Here is a 20,736-nt window from a genome sequence, read left to right as displayed (position 1 = left end):
TTTGATTGAAGAAAAATAATACAAGATAATCTTATACTCTGAATAATTATATTATTGATTTGCACTTGATGTTACGTACAGTAAAATGTAAACAGAAATATTATCATACATTATTTTAAAAACATTTATTATTAATTTTGAGATTTAAATAACAATCTGCTTAATCATACATAAGTAAATGGTTTTTAATCTTAATATTTTATAAACCAATCATTGTATTGTCAAGCTAAAAGCAAATATTATATTATGTTTTTGTTCCAGCAAGCGATGCTTTAACTTGAGCTTGCTGGAACATTTGCTGCAATTTTTCAAGAGTTTCTCTGTGAACATCCTGCTTTTTATCCAAAGTAGTTATTAATTCTTCTGTACGCTTCCTAGAAAAGTAATTTACTTTATGTTAAATATTCTTATTATAAATAAACTTTATTCTATCATTGACTTACAATTCAGATGATATGTAGTCCATACGTTTAGCAACATTTTGTTTAGCTTCCTCTAAATGTTGTTTTATAAGACATGGTCCGATTAATTTGAAAACTTCATCTTCAGACTTCAAAAGATCTAATTCCTTTTTAACGGCAATGTTTTCATTCAACTGCCCATCTAGTATTTGTCTTGTACGAAGTGCTTTGTTATAATCTGGTAGAAAGAAAATCTATTTATGATAAATTCATGAAATAATTGTTTAGATATTACTTTGATTACACTCATCTTAAAAATATATAAGAAAATTACTTATTTTTCTTACCTTTTTGAACTTGATTAAATTTATCTATTTCAGTTTGAAGTTTCTTCTGAATTTCTTCTACCATTTTCACTGAAAATATTTTAGTAAATGAATATTAAATATGTTAAGAATATGATTACATTAATAATCACTATTATAACATTGATTTTTTAACTTCAATATTATAATAATAACAATATACAATTGCAATTAAAATCATCATTTTTGCAATAATAATTTTACAAGTCAATATGAGCTTCTGCAATATATTAAAATGTAAACGTTATTACGCATAAAGACATTTATACAATATATTTAAAAAATGTATTAATGACAATAAAAATTAAACTGACACTGTTTTGAGACTTCATTCATTAATATGATATTTACAAAATATATGCATGTTACTTAAAGTAGAATGATCTTACCAAAATTAGTAAAACTGTGTAAATTATACGCTATACCTTTTCTTAAATAAGAATTCTATCGTTTTGCACTACGAAAGCGCCACCTTCACTCAACACCCACATATACAAACATGTGTACTAAGCTTAAACAGGTTAACCACCTAACGCATGAGTTTACATAATATCTCCTATAATTTTTCTTAATCATAATTCTTTTTTTATTTTGATGATCACAAATATATTTAAAAGATAAAAAGTAGCCATTGCCGATCTTTGAAGAAATATTACTTTTTTGAAAAAAATCGTGTCTACATTAAATAATTCTCATACGAAAGGAAAGCTATCTTGAACATTTTTTAAAATTAAATTTTATATAGACTTAAAGATAATCTTATGTAGACTTTTAGAAAGATTTTTTACTAGAATTTATTTATAATAGAATTAATATATTTTTGCGCATGTAAATTCATACACATTTATATAAACTCGTACGTATACGTATCAATGTACATCAATTTTATAGTCTAAAATTCTACATAATTCCGTAGATTGACTTAAAATTTATACCAAAAATGAAATTACATGTTACAAAAGATCAACAAGTAATTTCTGTCCAATTTAACTTCTTGTTGAAAAATAGCGAACATTTCAAAAATCATAAAATTTCTAAAGAAAAGATAAGCAACAGAACGACATTAAAATAAATGCGTTATGTAGAAATATTTGAAATAGTATTAGTTATTTTAATATGAACTACGTATTTATTTTGTATCCCACACAAACATGCATTAGCATTTACTTCGGCAGCATTATTTAACATATAATGCATTTCTTCAAATAAGTACAAGTGAGAATACGATCATATATGAATATTACGTTTGTACTTAAATACACATTATATGCGGCTACAAAAAAGAATTTATATGAAAGAATGTGGAATCTGCACGTACCAATTAATCTTGCTGCTATGGCTAAATATACAAGACAAAATATCTTTTTATCTTTATTGTTGACATTTCTACATCAAAGTCAAAGGAATTTATTAATGAATAAAAACAAAAAAATAACAAAGAAAAGAAAATTTAAGGATAATTAAAAAAAAATAGTGACGGTAGTAAATATTACAATGTTTCTATTGCTGCATCAAATGAACCAATCCGCTATCGCGGATGTCATTAAATAATTTGTCCATAAGAGAATTAAAATATTCTAGATGACGCTACAGGAAAATGCGAACAATGCTTTCTTAAAAGTCGCTATGGTAAATGGCAGTATTAATATGGTTGTTCCAGAGAGTGTAGTGTGTGAGAAGATATTACTGCATTAGATTGTTTTGAATTATCTTTTTTAATATAAGATGTGTCACATTTGTAGAAAACGATTTTATGTAATATGAACAACTAAATCGAAGTGATTCTTTGATATAAACGTCGCTGCCATGGAAACTCCTATAAATATAACCAATAACATGATGATGAGCATCCAGAAGAAAGGTAATCATTTCTTATTATACGTCTCTCACAACGTATTACCTGTTTGTTTAAACATTTCGTGTTTATTTGTAAATTCTGTTTGTTTTAAGAACCTTTATAATATAAAATCGTGCAGATTTTTTGAGTGAATCGTAATATGCATTCATCATTTGTTATTATTTCTATAGTTTTTGTATTTTTTCTTAATTGACTTCAAGATTCTCACTCCAAGGGGATTAAATAGATATCTAAAAATTTGATTATTTTTCGATTGTATTTTATAACTAGCAAACTGTAACAGATAGAAAAGAAAGATTTTAGGCACAAGTTACTTTTTTTAATCATTTAGTAAAAAATGTATCCATTGGTTATACAATTAAAATTTATTTTTTTCACATGAAATCTTTATTGATAGTTTAAATAACTATGAAACAGCATAATACTTTTTTTAAATACATATGCAAACAAATTGTATTTTAAATACAAATACAAATACAAACTTTAATGAATTGTATTCCTCAATTATTGAAAAACTTCTGAATTCTATTTTATTATATGTATACTACATGACAATCAATGTTCTTTTAACATTATTATGTAATAGCATGAAATATATATTTAAAAAGTAATAATTTATACAGGATAATCCATTATACATGATACAAGTCAAGTCAGGGAGATTCTATGGCTCAAAATAACATAAAAATCAAGAATAAAAAGAATGCATTTGAAAATTAGTTGAGTATACAATTTTTTAATCATTTGATATTGTTTAATTGCTGTTTTAATCTATATGCATGAAATAATATTATTTAATTATAGTCTCTTATTTATAATCAACTTTCATTGCCAAAGTATTATCATGTATTTGCTTATGCATAGTATGAAAGTACAGAAATTAATGAAAAGCCAAATAAGTTTGAAAATCGAATACATTTAACTTTTTCACAATAAGATTTTATACATCCACCTCATTGTTCCATATATGTAAATCATGTTATCATACGATGAGCATGATGTAACAAATTTCTATATTTTAAACATTTTTTTGAGAAGTTTTATAACCATGAAGAACAATTCATAATATTCACATTACATATGTGTTTTTAAAGTTATGTAAATACTTGAATTGTTTATTAAACTTTTACATTATTTCTTACTTTACTATTTTTTACTTTATAAGAAAAGTTCTAATAAAGATAGATTATATCTGACAGTTCTTTCCTTTTCTTTTATTTCCATTTAATATATTAACTTATTATGTAGTAAGAGACAAAAGTATATAATATAAAATATCTTACTTTTCTAAGTGCTAAAAAAATACTACTTGTCATGGAGCAAATATACAATACAATGACAATTTTTGATTGTCAAGGAACAATTCATTAATACAACAAAACTTGTATCTGTATTTTGAAAAAGTATTATGCTGTTCCATAGTTAAACTATAGACTAATATTTTACGTAAAAAAATGAATTTTAGAAAAAATTATTAATATTTTGTTTATAACTTTTTTCTAATTATATAAATAATTAATAAATTTTTTATCAAATGATAGTTCTAATTAAAATAAGTAACTTGTATTTAAAAATTTTCTTTTCTATCTTTTACAATTTGCTAGCTACAAAATAAAATCAAAAAATAGCTGTGTTTTCAGATGACAATTGTACTCTTTTGGTGTGAATTTAAGCAAAAAAAAATTGTGTAATACATACCTACATATCCTCTATATACTCTCAGTTTCATAATTTTTTGAATTTCCAGATTGAAAACCTTCCTTAAATTATTTAATATAAATTACTTAATATAAACTTATTGATTTATTAGTATTATATTAAACTATATTGCTTGCAAATATGTTCCAAATAAATATTTTTAAGTTATATGGAATATTTTATATTGTTAATTAATTTACACTTACATTGTAACGAATATACATATACAAAGAATACTGTGGTTAACAAAGGAAAAATATTGTCAAGAAATATAAATAATCTTTAACAACAGATTTATTTCCATGGCTTTTTGAATTTACGAAAATGTATAGTTATATACAAGAATAGTAATCCGTCTCTTCTTTAAAAGAGCTTATGACGTAATATACATGAATTATATTTTTTATATGAAAGAAGTCTATATATTCATTTCATTGCTAATTACCAGTATTAATTCTCTGAGAACTGGTTCTAAAAGTGATAGTAATGCATTATGATTGTATGTGTTTATGCGTGTGTATATATATAAAATAGTTTTATGCGTATTTCTTATTTATGTCTTTATATCTTTTAACACTTAGAATTTCGAGCATATTTTGAATGTGATCCTTATGAGACCAAAATATTTATAAAGTCGCTCACCAGAGATACGTCTATTTTTGTTTTCATTTATTATCTGCAACTATAAAAGCTACATAAGAATTTGCCTCAGTTATTGCTTTTAGAATCATCAAGAATTATCCGTAATAATGTTTTATTAAACATGTTCATTGATGATTAGTAAAATATTATATGTTGACTGCCTGTCATAAACCACATGACTAAATAACGATATAGTACTAGTTTCAAAGTTTTATAAATTTCTCAATTTGATATTACATCAATTTCTTTCCTTTTGATAAAATACTAAAAAAACGAAATGTAATTTCAAGTAATACAGGTAACAGGAATACCGAGATGTCTGGAAAAAAAATAGTAGTGATAGTGAAGTAATGAAGAGCATACAAATAAATAAAATTACATGAAATAACATAATTATATAAGCATATCATTTACATTTTTCTAAACACTTTTAACAATTTGTTTAATTCAGGAAAGATTAGATAAACGAGTAAATATTATTTTTTTATAAACATCAGTATTATTAAATGTTATATAAGATTTTATGGACAGCAAGTTCAAAAAATCTATTAATGTTACTTTAGTTTTATTCTTATACATTTATCATATATTTTCATAGAAAAGAATATAAAAATGATGAAGTTAAAAAATTTGTATATAAATAAATTTCTTATTAAACAAAATATATTTTATAGAATTATGATAGACATTTTTCTTAATGATTTGTCTTAATGACATTTTTAAAAATAATTATCTTAATTTTGTCAGACTTACTAGTAATATACATATATATGGAATTAAAAGCATCAAGAAAAGGAAAATCAGAATTAAACTTGTACTAAACTCATTTTTTATATATATTTTTATTTTAGATAATCATAAGGAAATATTTTCTTTACGATTAATTTATCATATAAATGATATTTAATTGATATTTTTTGCAGACATTCTATGGAACACTTTTTAGATACTTTTATATATATATAACAATTTGTATCAATGTTGCCATAATATCTTAAATTCAATAATAACATAAGAACTTTTTACAGATTTTGTTATCCCGTAAATAATTTTATATCCTAATGAGAGTTGAATGTTACAAAAAAATTATTAAAAATATTCCCTTACATCCGTAATCAAACCTTATGTATGTGTATTACTTATTTATATACCATCTATACAGAAAAATAAATAATAGCATGATAATGAAAAAATTAAATTATTGCTACTACAGTTACTTCCTTTGGACCACTACCTAATTTTTTGCATTAACTGAATGGCATATTACTTAAAGTGTCAAAATTTCAATCAAATGTTGCAGAATTTTCTTTATAATATAATTTTAACACAAGAATTTGTGAAGTACTTATATAATTTTGTAGTAATAAAAGCATATATATAAAGAGAACAAACAAGATATAAAAATCATTTCAAGTTAATGGAATATAAGAAAGGTAATCAATTTCATAATCATATTTAATTTTATAATAGGATATAAATGAATATTCCTCAATAAAAATATAATTGAAATAAAAACAAGTCATAAAAAGCCATTATTTCATACATATGTATAATACAAAATAATACTATTAATAATTTTATATTTGTGTAAAGATATAGTTATGATCTATAACATTATTTATTGCGTTTTTCTGCATTTTGATTTAAATAAAACATATTAATAATGGTTATTTTCTTTCTTTTCAGGACACTACATAATACTTAAAAATATAAAAAAATTTTACAATAATATCAGTTTGAATGTTTCTGATAAAATATAATGATAGCAGATTTTTAGAATTAAAGAAAAATAACATTGTAAATGATTAACTAACTGATAGGAAAAAAGCATTTCTCTAGAGAATGAAATATGTGAAAGAGATGAAAGTAACAAGAAAATCTATAATTTAAAACTAGAGTCTTCAAGTAAAAAAGTATAAAAATAAATTTTCAATTTAACTCCAAAGACAAGATAAAAGTGAAGTAAAATGAATATGATGATCAGGAAACATTGAATAATATAGATGTAAAATTTGATTATGTAGAAGAATGAAATCTGTCTCAACAAAAACAAATTCTTATTTTGGAAAGGCTAATAAATCACTATTGAATTAAAGAATAGAAGTAGAAGTAAAAAAATAATCTAAAAGATGTATAATTTGAAAATCATCAGTGAATAAAATACTCAAATATAAAAATAAACAAGATCTTTGTAACACTTAACCGTCCGGCGACACATCAATATGTTTTTCAACATTCATGTAAATAAAAACAATATAAACTTAATTGTTTAAAAATAATGTCTTTTACGAGAAATACATTAATTTTCTTAGAAAAAGTACGACTTTTAAAATACACATAATTTTGCCGACCGGACACTTAAATTTTGCTCTGAAATAGTCGAACGGTTAAATTTTAATAATAATAAAGACTTAGAACAAATTGTTATAGCTGATTACACTGTATAGCAGTCTACAAATGCATCCACATTTACGTGAATGTTATGATTCAATAAATATAGTACAAAAAATACAAAAAACATTTAACATATGTATATAAATATTTGTTTTAATTTGTTTAACACATTGATTGTTACAAGAAATTTTTGGAAAATTCCGATAGACCGCACCTGTTATGAACAAAACAAACAATCGAAATAGTACAAAATTATATTCAAACACAATAAAGATGCAAAAATCAGTCTACATTTAGTCAATGAATTGTCCCAAGTATACAAAGTGTATTAAATGCTATAATTTTTTTAATTAGTTTGCCTAATTGTTATAATGTCGAAAATAAGAAAAGTTCAGAATTGTTAGTGAATCAAACTGCAGTAAAGAAAAAACTTGTTACAATGTTTACGAAAACTTATGAAAATGATACAAAATTGAGTTTTTCAAGAAAAGATATATTACATAATATTACATCATTAGATTCTGATTTGGATGTTGATAACAGACATAATAGTGATAGCCAATTATGTTAAGATGTGAATATTTAACATAAACAAATTTTACAAGAATTGTTTATTAAAGAAGAAATTGAAATTGATAGTACCGACAAGAATGTAATTAAGAATGGCGAATTTAGTAAAAGAATTTAGTGAACAGAAAAACTCACTTTTTCTTTCTAGAATAGCTGGCTCATTCAAGGAACTACTGAATACTATTAGTCCATGGACTGGTAAAAAGCAAAACAAACATGCAAAGGAAAATAATTTATTGCCTGACCTAATCAACTTCAATTATATTTGCCATGTTTCACAACTGTACGTTCAAAATAATTTTTTAAATTGAACTATTTATAGTCAATAATATTTTATTAGTCTTATTAGATCCTGTTGACTATCCTTCAAAATACCTACTTAAGATTATTAGCGATCAGACAATATAACCGTCACCCAAATCGGATGACATGGCAGTCAACACGCGTTAATATAAATTTAAGTTATTAATATTAATTAATTAAATATATACAATTTTTTAACACTACTTCAATATCAAATATCAATGTCTGATCTTAAACGTGTAATTTCTTATTAGATAAGATTGTTCTGTACAAACATTATACCTTCTGACATAATATAAGAATAATTTCTATTTATATTATCAAATAGCTTATTATGAAAATAGCATATTGTAAACACATATATATTCTTTTTCATTTTATTGAATGTTTTTTTTTTTTTTTTTTTTTTTTTTTTTTTTTTTTTTTTTTTTTTTTTTTTTCAGGAAAAAAGAATTGAAACTTACCATTCCTATTCTATATCCAAAAAAATGTAATTTACCAATCTCCACACACGCACACAGAGACACACATGTATTTTCATTATTTAATTATTATGTAACTTGAACAAATAAATCTAATAGTTCTAGTTACGTAAAAAGATAATAATAATAATAATAATAATAATAATAATAATAATAATAAGCTACACTCTCATATGAAAAAATAGCTTAAGTCACGAACTACCAATGTTCCATAAGGTGATGAAATGAAATGTAATAATCTATTTCTTTGGAATATTTTAAAATAGTTTATGGCTTTATTATAAATTAGTATTACATTACCTTATTCTGCAATAGTAAAACGAAGATATTATATTTTAAGTATTATTATCGGCTATAAATTTACAATGATTAAATTTGATGTTATACAAAAAATACTTATATTTAAATGCATTTCAATCAATTACATATATGAATATAACACACAATATATAAGTAATATAAAACAAATAATATAAAGTCAATGAATCTTCTCATATTTGCTTTGGAAAAATCTAATAGAAATATAGTTTTTTTTTTTTTTTTTTTTTTTTTTTTTTTTTTTTTTTTTTTTTTTTTTTTTCCCAGAATAGTAGTTCTCAATAATTTCATTTTGGAACTATCTGCTATGAATTACATACTATATACGTACATCAAATCATTGTCTTCTTACTTCATATTTATACCAAAAAGCATGTTATGGCAGATGAAAAATTAACCCATAGTGAGACAATAAAAAATTTGTTTTTGCAGATTTCTTGCTTTTCTGTTGTAATAAAAAACTTGTGCACATTATGCTGTATAAAATATAAAATATTTTAAATACTATTGATAAAATACATATCTGAACTTTTTTAATTGATTTCATAATATTGAAAAATTGATCAACAAAAATACATTAAACAATTTTTAATCAGGCCAAGATATAGATTTTGTTCACAAAAATTACAAATATTAAAAATATTATCATGATTGATCAAAGATGTTAGAGAACTTTGTGAGTTTCCTAATCTATTTTGTTTATTTAATACATTTGTATCTTCCTTAATGTAAATATTTTTCACATCATTTTTATTTAATTTTTATTTAGAGTAGTATCTAAATCTAAATAGTCTTTGCATTTTTGATAAAATAGCAGAGGAACGTGATGGCGTTTGTCAGCACTAAAACAATTAATATTGTTATATTTGTATCTTCTCATTAAAAGAAATATTGTATAAAGATATTAAATTTTTTTCTCTATATTCTTTAAAATATTTAAAGATCAGTAGAATCTTTAAAACCTTAACTAATAAGTTTTAAAGCTATTGATAAATGTAAAATGTTAAGCTGTCTTTCTGTTAATTTCAAAATTAAAATATAATGTTTTTATTAGAATCCCATTTCTATTTTGGATTTTTATACTTTTTAATATTTTTAATTTTTTTTTGTCAGTGGAATAATTATGCTCATGTTGTAATTCAAAAAAATTATTTATACTATCATCTCTATTTATATTTTGAGTTATTTAGTGTCTTGTATTTTTTTTAATAGTATTCTGTAGTATTCTAAGTATTCTACATGTATTTGTTTTTCTTTTTTATTGAAAAAATACAATCCTCATTATTTTTATAAAAATCGATCATCTCCGTTTCAACTTTACAATCAACTTTACACATGGTACAAATTTGGATCTCTTTTCTATTTATCTTTTTTCTAATTTTGTTTATCTTTTCTTTAATATGATTTTTCCTGAAATATCATTTGCTTCACATATATACACACATGAATATCTTTCAATAATTTATAAATATATTTATTATCATGTGTCCTCACTCTAATAATTTTCTATTGTAATTTTTATATATCAATAAAATATGTCTTTTTATTGTCATGAAATAATACTTTTGTAAATGTATTATTTAAATTAAAGACATTAAAACTGTACTTTGGAAACATAATATTATAATCAAAATAAAAAAAAAAATAAATTATATAGTATCAATCTGTAATAATTTGAGAAAAAACTAAAGATCTGGTAATATTTATATTTTACATAAGCTGTGCTATTTCCTAAAAATTAAAAGAATCACCAAAATAATGGTAAAAATAAAATCATAACAAAAATAAACAATGTACGTGTACATGTACACGTATGTATGCACTATATAATCAAAATTAAATTTAATTCTTTGCAAACTATAATCAACGATGTCTTCCACAATTGTAAAATCTCCATTTTGTCATATCGAAAGAATACATCGAGATATGAAATTCTTAACGCGTTAAAAGTTCCTTATCAAAATAATAGAAGAAAATTTGTATGTGTAACAGTTACGTCATATCAAAAATTTTTCTTTGATCAAACATGTATAAAAGAACAAATTTCTATATACGTATGCAATTTCGATGAAAGAATAACAAATTGTACATTCATACTGATAATACCTAGTGGTAGCAGCGTTGTAATGCGATGGTAGAAATAACAGTAATAATGGTTCATACGTTCCTCAAGTTCCGTCATCTCCATCTCGTTCTTTGCCCGCACTTACGATACCGCGTTTTCTTTTAATGATTTATCCCATTCACTTTTCTGTACCATAGTCTATTCAATTGAGCAACGGGCAACCGAACGATAGATTTCCTAAGCGTAAGTTGCTTCAAAAAACGCGATGCTTTACGAAGTTAAATAGGATAATATAACGCCGGCGTGATCGTAACCAATTTCCAGTAATGGCGATATATATTTAAGATCCAAGTTCATGAAATTTTCATAAACCATCCTTCAACTTTAGTTTCATATTACATATCGAGTATATAAATTTTGTATTTAATAACCACTGCATGATATATGAAAAGTAACTACATATTTTTTACATTTTCGTAATTCAACAAAGCGCTATTTAAATCTTCATGAAAGAACTATCGACAACTAGTTACGGTATTGAGTATTACAACTCAAAGAGGGAGTATAAATGCGCGCGCGCATCGAGCACGGACGTCACTCCAGCCTTTTGGTCGTGATTACCGCTAGCGGCCGATCACGTATGTGACATGGCGTCCGGGTAGGAAGAAAGTTGACTGTTAAATAAGCGTTAATGTTGTTTTTATGACACTGACCGACCGAAAAGGGAACATCCGAGGCCGCGAATTTCCCACAGACACCGGCATTGATGGTAATGCATGCGAGGAAACCACAAAGGATCAGCGATGGGTAGGGCACCACCGCGTCAAATACTCGATCCTGACACACAACCAACCTCTCTCTCTCTTTCTCGCTCTTACTACTCACCTCACCTCTCATCTCCGACGTCCGTCCGTCCGAACCACTCTATACCGCTCTCTCCGTGATACACACCACTATTCTCACTGATGCATTTCCCCGATGGAAGATCTTTGATTCTGTCGTGGAAATGACGCTATTTCGCGCCTTTATTCACCAACTATTATCTATCGTTTCAGGTACTTCGAAAAGCACCAGGCCCATCCCTACCAGGTAAATATTCGTCTCTATTTTTCTCTTTCTTTCTTTCTCTCTCTCTTTGAGAGGAGAGGGGTACGAAAGGAGGTATTTTTTCGATGACACGACTGACACGCATCAATTTACCGCAATTATTTGTCCTCCGTTCCTGTGAGAGTCCGATTTTATACGATTATTGTTGCGCGTACTGTGTCACATAAGACGTACTCGTTTTATTTTTCCCTCCTTCAATCGTCTCATTTGTGCTAGTTTAACATTTGTAAGAATCTTATTCGAATTTTCTTTTTTTTATCCTGTCGATAATTCGGAATGATTTATATTTATTTTGTGAAAAAGAATGTAGGAAAGCAGAAAATCTTTCTATCGAATCGTAACGTAACATGTTTTCTGCATCGCGTCATTCAATAAACATTTCTTGGAATATACTTTATGGATATTCTATAAACGCTTGTTTTAATTTTATGGTTAAAGTGTCGTACACGATTCTTCATTATTGATTCTTTTTTTCGATTATAACTTGTTTATATAGTATTTAAATTACGATTCCAGAACGTTATTTATCGCGAAATCATTGTCACCATGTTTTTTTAATCATCTTTGACTCTTTAATATTTGTCTATTTTCTATTTTTACTTTCCTTTTAAATATTTGTAATATTTGATTTAATGAAATATTATTTGCATAGATCAATGATATAGCTCGTTCTACAAAAATAAATTTTATGAGAAATATAAACAATTTACATTAATCTTTTTGTGGAAGCTTTATTTCCTTTTCAGCAAATCAGATTTTCTTAAACTGTTATTTTATTTCTATTTTCTTTTTCTTTTTCTGTTTCTTGTTTTTATATTATTTTAGAGAATGAGTTTTATTCATATAAAATTTGATTAATCAGTTATTATAAAAGTATTTTGTACTCATTAGAAGTTCATTTTTATCTAATGATCAATTTTCTCTGTTTTTATGAAGTAAGTAATGCAAGGCAAAAGATTCTACAATAACTTGTAAACATAACCTTTCTTTTAGAAAAATCAATACTTGTAATATTTTTGAACTTTTTATTTAGAAAAGATATTGTGATATTTAAATATTATTATTATGCTTTATGCTTATGATCTTTACTAATTTATATTTGCAAAACATTTCTTTAATTACAAATTCTGACATAATGCTTTATCAATAAAAAGCTTATATATCAAAGTTTTAGTTTAATCTTCGGATATAATTTGACTATTTTGTCTTTTTGTTGCTATTATCATAAAAAATTATAGCACTCATAATATAATTGGTAATTTGTAATGTATACATAATTGCCGTTAACATTTATTTATAGAACGCAAAGTACAGCAGTTCTAAGGGTGGCTATTCTTCATCGACGACGTCGTCGGATAGTCGCTACGAAGGGCGTATGCGTGATTCCCCAAATGGCAATTCTTACAGTCCAGCAGGAGGCTTGGGATTGGGAATGGGAGCAGACAGAGACAGCCCCAGGAGTTATACCTCCAAGCCCCTGTATAAGAAGGAGAGAGAAAATAGAGACTATAAATTATCCTCCTCTAGGGACAAGTATTCCGGTAAACATATTTCTTTAAAATTTATTATATATATTATTTTGTGCTTAAGAAATTTTTACTCTATTTATAAAATATTAATTACAGAAATAATAATGCAAAATAATATTTTTAGATAAAGATTTATATGATGTAACATAATTTGATAAACATATTTATGTAACAACAATTTATATTAATATGTATTAACTTCAAGAATAGAGATCTTTTTTAAAAAGAAAAAATAGAATAGAAGATTATCATCGTTGTAGACTCTTTTATTTCACAACATTCAATCATACTACTTCTTTCTTCAGTATAAAAACAGGGTTGTGTCTTAACATTTTCAGCTGTAAAATGCTTGCTTGCATATGTGTAGATTGTGCACGATCACCAAAAGACAAGAGAAGCCATGAGAGCAGGGATTCAGAACACAGGACCAACCACGATAGGAGTAGTGGAGAGGTAAGAGATCAGTTTAGATATTTAATATATATTCTATTTTTATAATAATCTCTAATTTATAATATTCTCATTATGCGTCTTTTCTATTAAATGATTTGTATTATATCACAGCATTGTTGTTAATCAATAAAATTGAAAAATGTAAATCTATAAAAATTGATTATATATATTTGTTATAGATCTTACATCCCATAAAATTATCATCAAATTCATCACGAGATTCTTCATCTCAGAGAAAACCAGCTCACAATTCTTGTCAGGTCAGTAACCAATGATAATTTTATTTGATACAAAGATATTTGTGTGTAGTAGCTATAAAATCTATTTTATATTATTATATATCACATATTTTTGCAGTTATATTTTTCTTGCATAATGCATTTATAATAGAAGTTACAATAAATAATTTAATAATGATATGTCAGTTAGATCGAGAAAGTTTCATAAGAGTTCAAAATAAATAATAGGTGAACAGGTTCAAGATTACATGGACAAAAATAATTTCGTTAAAATTTTGGTATTCATACATATATTTGTAGTAGATTCAATTGTTTCCGGACATTTTAGAACAGTCTGTTTAGGATAAACGTGGTGATGAACGAGGTGCGATGGAACGAACAGCCAGGTTTGGTGATTGGTCAGAGCATATGAGTTCTTCAGGAAAGAAGTATTATTATAATTGCAAAACAGAAGTTTCTCAGTGGGAAAAACCACGTGAATGGACTATTCGTACAGATAATCGTCAACGCCAATCCAATGATTACTCCTCTAGGTCAAGTGAGTCTGTTTTTCATTTGCTATTTAATTTCTATTTTCAAGAAACTACTTTTGTATAAGAAAAAGTTATAATATAAAAAATCATAAGTAATCTATTTTTAAAAATGTTAAATATTGTAATAGATTTTAAAGATTATAATTTTATACATAATAATATGATTCCTCTTTGATATTTCATATACTAAATAAAATTAAACTTACATCGCAAAAATTGTTTTAGTTTGTCGTTCATAAATGAATAGTAGTACTATAAATTAAATTGCTTACAAATAATGTCTGCATCGATTAAATAGATACAACTTTTATTTTATAGGTCATGATAAACATTCCAACTCGCGATCAAATAGCAGTAGCAGCTTGCGAGATGGTAAATCATCCCGGCAATCTGACAAGCGGGAATATTGGAGTTCATGTAGTGGAAGTGGCGGTAGCAATAGAGAAGAAGTTTCTACACGCGATAGAGAGAGAGAAAAGGAACGAGAGAGAGAACGAGAAAGAGAGAGAGAAAGAGAACGAGAGAGAGAAAGGGAAAGGGAGAGAGAACGAGAAAGGGAAAGAGATTCTTGCAGGGAAGAAACAGGAGCAGAACGTCAAGCTCAAGATATGGATATTTCACCTGGTGATTCTACACCAACTTCTGAACCTTTAACATCCTGTGCTCACGATCCACTGCCGCAAGGTCCTGTTCTATTGGCCACTGGTATGTTTTTATTAAGTGTAAATAGAAATTATCAAATATAATAGTGTAATTTATAGATACGATTTGGTTTCCATTCTTTTTATTATTTCGTTTTTTCTCTTGTTAGCATTACCTCGATTAACATCACATCCACCATCGACACCACAAACACCTGGAAAATTAAGTTCACCAACCCAACAACAAGGGAATAGTAATGCTCCAGGACCGCCAGTTTCATTAGCAAGTTTACCAAGACTTCTTTCTCAAATTACAGGCAGCAAAGAACAACCTGACATTACACCGCAGAAAGCGTTACAGACAATTCAAACAGCTATCTTGCTATCTAGACAAGTAAGTTCTTATTTTAAGTAATATGTTAAATCACTTTTATCTACGATTAAGAATAATGAAACGTCATATGTTCATTTGTACATTTTTAGCAATCAGCTAGTGGAGACCGAAATAACAGTGGCAATGATGTAATGGTCCCATTAAAAGTTGATACTAGTGGCAATACTACCAGTGAGGGACCACCTACTCCAACCCATTCAGAAACTCAGGATTGTATCGATGCTCGAAAATGTAAGTTTCAAAATTAACCCGTCATAATAGTTGTAAGCATGGGTATTCTATTGATCGATATTATTTTTGCTTGCACAACAAATACGCTAAATGAATTATTGCCTGGAAATCCTAATCTTATAGATTAAGAATTTGAGGTTCATACTTTGTCTATATTTCATATACACAGCATATAAGAATGTATATACAGTACAATCAGTAAGATAAGCTACTTAGAGTTCACTTCCTAAACAGCCATGCGCTTGTGCTGAAAATATTCCGAACTTCGATGGGAAAGAGTTAAAAATAAAGTTAAATATATAATAAAAAGTCGCGTGCTTATTCAGGACTTTATTATATTTCAAGACATTTTGTGGATTCAGCCAGTGTTACTTTTAATATTCTAATAAATGAACAATTATCTCTATTTGTATTACTGATCATTTACAGTAACCAGTCCTGGTGGAACGAATTCTGGAGTGCAAGGTCTAAGCTCATTGCAAAGTCTTAGTACGTTAGGTTCTCTTGGAAATTTGAGTAATACTGGAGGTTTACAAGCATTGTCTAGAGTACAACCTCCTTTAACACCTTCTTTAACACCATCACTTGCTAATCATTATCGAGAAGATTTAACACAACATGTGCGTGCCTTTCCAGCCGATATCCTTGAGAAACAGGTAATTTATGAGAAATGATTTTTTTATACTATAATTGTAATAGACATTTGTAAATCTTACACGATTTTTATAGTTGATAAGAAGTATAGATAATAAGAATCACTTATTTTCTTTCAGGCACAAAAACTTAGTGAGGAAGCACATACAATGGGCAGTTTGCAGTGCACAAGAGTATCTGCAGAATTGAAAACAGCACGATCGATAGTGAGGCTGACAGAAATTCAGGCAACACTACAGGAACAAAGGTAAATATTTTTTACATATTGTTATAAAATATCATCTTCATTTTTTTCTTCTCTTTTCTTCATCTGTTTTGCATTTTTTCCGATAAAAATTCTTTTAAATATTCATATCTGAACACAATTAAGTCAATCTTTCACACATTTCAGGATATTATTCCTCCGTCAACAAATTCAAACATTGGAGGAACTAAAATCCCAAAATTCCTTCATGTCTGATGATTCTTAGTGTAAGAAACTTTATAAAATAATTATAATTACAACCTATAATTAATTCATGCAAAAAATAAAACATAATTATTAATATTCTCATTAATATTGAATAATTAAAATTGTACCTAAATTATAATATCGTGATAGAAGTGATATAATAGCAAATGAATATGGGCTGCCTAGAGAGGTCAAGCTGTTTCTCTATCAGCTGACGAGTCTTATTAATTAATTAGTGAATCCACCTCTCTAGGAAGCACAAGAGGCCTATCCAACACACAGATGCAACACTGAGTAAATAGAAAGTGAATAAACTCTATCGGTTTAATGCAAACTACTAAATTGTATATCTGAATTGTCCACAGCATCTTGTATTACCTATGTTATAATACGTGTCAATGTTTCTCATATCCCACGATTATGCGACATTTTAACTAGTTGGAACATTTTTGTTGTAAATCTCGGAATAAAATTCGTGCCACAAGTTTTAATCCAGTTCTTTATCACCATTAACTCACCTAATTACCCACACATGTTTGTCTGGTGAATTAAGAAAGTAAAATTCAAGAAAAATTTGTGGACGCAATAATTTACTTATTTACAATGCTTTTTCTGTCATTTGGTATTTTACAGAGAATGTTATTGCTGTAGAAATACAAATATTAATGACATTAGCATTTTATATCATGCATAATTGATGGCCATTGCTGACTTTGAAGTAAGTTAAATATGTTTAAACATAAAACAATGAATACTATAGAATACTAGAATTTAATTGTGTGTATCTTAATAATGACGTGATCCCATAATTTATATTTGATGATTATGTAAACATGTAACATTGTATAGCTATATTGATAGATTTTAAACAATCATTATGATAAAATATATCATCAGTCACTTTGGTGGTCTTCAATCTGTGTATGAATCTATTTTTATCTTTTGTAATAAAAAAGAGACTTGTGTAGAATGCAAACTGTAATAACCAACAAATTAAACATATCGATGATGTATCTTATAATTTTAGATAATTTTTATTTCACATAGTCATTGTACATCTATGTAACAAAAAGGACTAAGTAGCATTTCTTATGTCTTTGCGTAAAAATGCATATGCTTTATAAAAGTAGTTTTTATAGTAAATAATGTAATCATTAATAACATAATTATTGCAAATTGCATTTAATATTTATTAAACGAATGTTCTCGAATATAATGCTTTAAAGAAAATGTTAGAATTTAGTTTCCTGTTATGTATTCTTTAGAGTATTTGTAACAAATGGAGGCCGTTTTGTAAATGAAACTATTCAAAGGAAAATAGTCTTTGTTTGTTGTATGTATATTAATCAAGCTCCTGCTTTTCTATGTAATAAAAACTTATAAAAATAAATAATATACACAAAAATTCAGGATGGTGGAGAACACGAATTTGTATAAGTCACGATATAAATTTCTCACTTTATATATTTCATTAAGGAACTGTCAATGAGTGAGCCTGTTACTTATAGAAATAAAGAAACAAATTAGAAAAAAATAATTCTTAAATTGACATACTTTATGTAAATATCATCAGTGGTTGCAATTAAATTTAAATTATTCTTTTAAATCGTTCCATAGTTTGTAAACCAAAGCATTTCAATATGTGCGCATTTTTAACTTACTCTGTTCCGATACCGCATATATAAAAAAAAAAAAAATGAAAAATCCACCATTATTCAAACAATTACATATTTATGCATATGTGCGCAATATCAAAATTCTTTGATTCATACTCGTTACGGAGAATAGACTTCTAGAAACGCTACACATTTAGAAATAAAGTAAAATTGTCAACGGAAAATAAACAACATTACTGTTTTCAGTTAATTTTTTCATATATCCTAATATCGTATGAGATACAATTATTATGGATTACAGTAGAGGATATTATTAAGAATGGTAATGGTAATTATGTTAATGTAGAGTTATACCCTACTAAAGGGTGTTTCTCAACACAAGCTCAATAGTCCTTGACCATCGCAAGTATTATTTTATTAAGGCAATGTCACCTTTATTTGATAAAAATAAAGGACAAAAGAATGAGCTATTGAGATAGTTGAGACTGATATAATCCTGTTCTGTGCTTCTGGTCCACAAAAGATCCCATCTTTCATATAGTTCAAACATTATTATTATCTTTGTTACTATGATTATCGTTATCTTCATTTCTTATATTCTATTTATGTATTTTGCGAAATTAACGCATATACCGAGTGAATTGCTAAAACTGAAAATGTAAATATCTCAATTATTTATAATAGAAAAAAACTTTTAAAGAAATGTTTGATTTGAAAGTGCTTATATAGCAGGTTTGAAAACTATTATTTGAAAGTCATATTTTTTTTAAATATGGGGATTATTGACATTTTTTTAGATGAAATTTGATTTTATTGCATATAAGAAAGTTATAAAACAGATCAAGATAAATTTCAAAATTAAGATATAAAATCGAGAACAATTTAATATTTTAAACGAGCAATACTATAAGAGAATTTACATTATTCATGAATTTTGGAAAGCGACATTTTTCACAGTGATCACAATAGAATAGATAAAGAATATTTTGAACTCCTCTTCATCTGGTCTACAACTTTTATATTAGCAAAAACATCAAGTTTTAATTAAAGAAATGTCAATAATCCTCATATTTTAAAAAGATACAATCTTCAAGTAATATCTATTAGCATATATAAGTCTCTTAAAATCCAAGATTCTTCTTTAGAAGTTCTTTTCTATTATAACAAGCAACCGAAATATTTAAATTTCCAGTTCTAGGTGATTTACCATAACGATGCATTTTGTTTTTACTTAAAGGAAGAAATTGATGGTTATTATTTTGAAGATTACATATATTACATTTTTAATGTGTAACATTGGAAAAGAACATCCATCAATCGTTTGTTAAGCGTATTTTATGAGCTCTGTTTGTGCGAATTAAAACGACTTTTTACATTTTGCACGTTAACCACTATAATTAATTTTCAAATTCATTGGTTGAGAAACACCAACTTGTTTCATTATATCATCTAACATTACACCATGTCATGAGCATGTAATTACATTCTCATAGCACCTGAAGCAAACAGTGAACATTCTCTCACATGTTTATTTTATTTAATTATAGTCAGTCATTGGATTTATTTTATAACAAACTCTCTCATTCGTGAACATTGAATCATTGCTTAATATATTCTCAATAGAATCCTAACAGACATTCATGTGAATTCGGTACAATACATAATTTAATGGACTAAGATTGTAATAAGGCCTCAGAACATGTAATTCACTGTAACATCTCATAACTAATAGCATTATTATCCTAAACATAAGAATTTTAACACAATTAATATATTAAATAATTATGTTATG

At 26.3% G+C, this 20,736-nt stretch overlaps 2 protein-coding genes across 9 annotated transcripts; one reads left to right on the top strand and one right to left on the bottom strand.

Annotated features, from left to right (window-relative positions):
• Positions 1-110: 110 nt before the first annotated feature.
• On the bottom strand, positions 111-12,107 carry LOC124431049 (prefoldin subunit 6). Of its 5 annotated transcripts, none has more exons than XM_046978459.1 (4): positions 11,982-12,107; positions 749-817; positions 444-639; positions 111-374 (listed from the first exon to the last, which is right to left on the bottom strand). In XM_046978459.1, exons 2-4 carry the CDS (start codon positions 810-812, stop codon positions 245-247), a joined length of 390 nt encoding a protein of 129 aa, XP_046834415.1. In that variant the 5' UTR covers positions 813-817; positions 11,982-12,107; the 3' UTR covers positions 111-244. The 5 variants fall into 5 exon arrangements, with proteins under 5 accessions (XP_046834415.1, XP_046834379.1, XP_046834397.1 ...); XM_046978423.1 differs by lacking the exon at positions 11,982-12,107 and adding an exon at positions 11,138-11,368; XM_046978441.1 differs by lacking the exon at positions 11,982-12,107 and adding an exon at positions 1,156-1,290.
• Positions 2,397-19,189, top strand: LOC124431002 (WW domain-containing adapter protein with coiled-coil homolog). 4 transcript variants are annotated; one of them, XM_046978356.1, is made up of 12 exons: positions 2,397-2,627; positions 12,152-12,185; positions 13,504-13,744; positions 14,100-14,185; positions 14,365-14,445; positions 14,767-14,962; positions 15,276-15,662; positions 15,769-15,992; positions 16,082-16,223; positions 16,653-16,879; positions 16,997-17,124; positions 17,269-19,189. In XM_046978356.1, the coding sequence occupies exons 3-12, from the start codon at positions 13,579-13,581 to the stop codon at positions 17,345-17,347; spliced, it is 1,716 nt and encodes a 571-aa protein (XP_046834312.1). In that variant the 5' UTR covers positions 2,397-2,627; positions 12,152-12,185; positions 13,504-13,578; the 3' UTR covers positions 17,348-19,189. The 4 variants fall into 4 exon arrangements, with proteins under 4 accessions (XP_046834312.1, XP_046834303.1, XP_046834319.1 ...); XM_046978347.1 differs by lacking the exon at positions 2,397-2,627 and adding an exon at positions 11,539-11,903; XM_046978363.1 differs by lacking the exons at positions 2,397-2,627; positions 12,152-12,185 and adding an exon at positions 12,281-12,429.
• Positions 19,190-20,736: the final 1,547 nt, after the last annotated feature.

Source organism: Vespa crabro, chromosome 1 (genome assembly GCF_910589235.1).
Source record: "Vespa crabro chromosome 1, iyVesCrab1.2, whole genome shotgun sequence".
Classification (NCBI taxonomy): Eukaryota; Metazoa; Arthropoda; class Insecta; order Hymenoptera; family Vespidae; genus Vespa; species Vespa crabro.
Note: the sequence above shows the minus strand (reverse complement) of the source record. Positions and strands in the feature narration are given on the sequence as shown.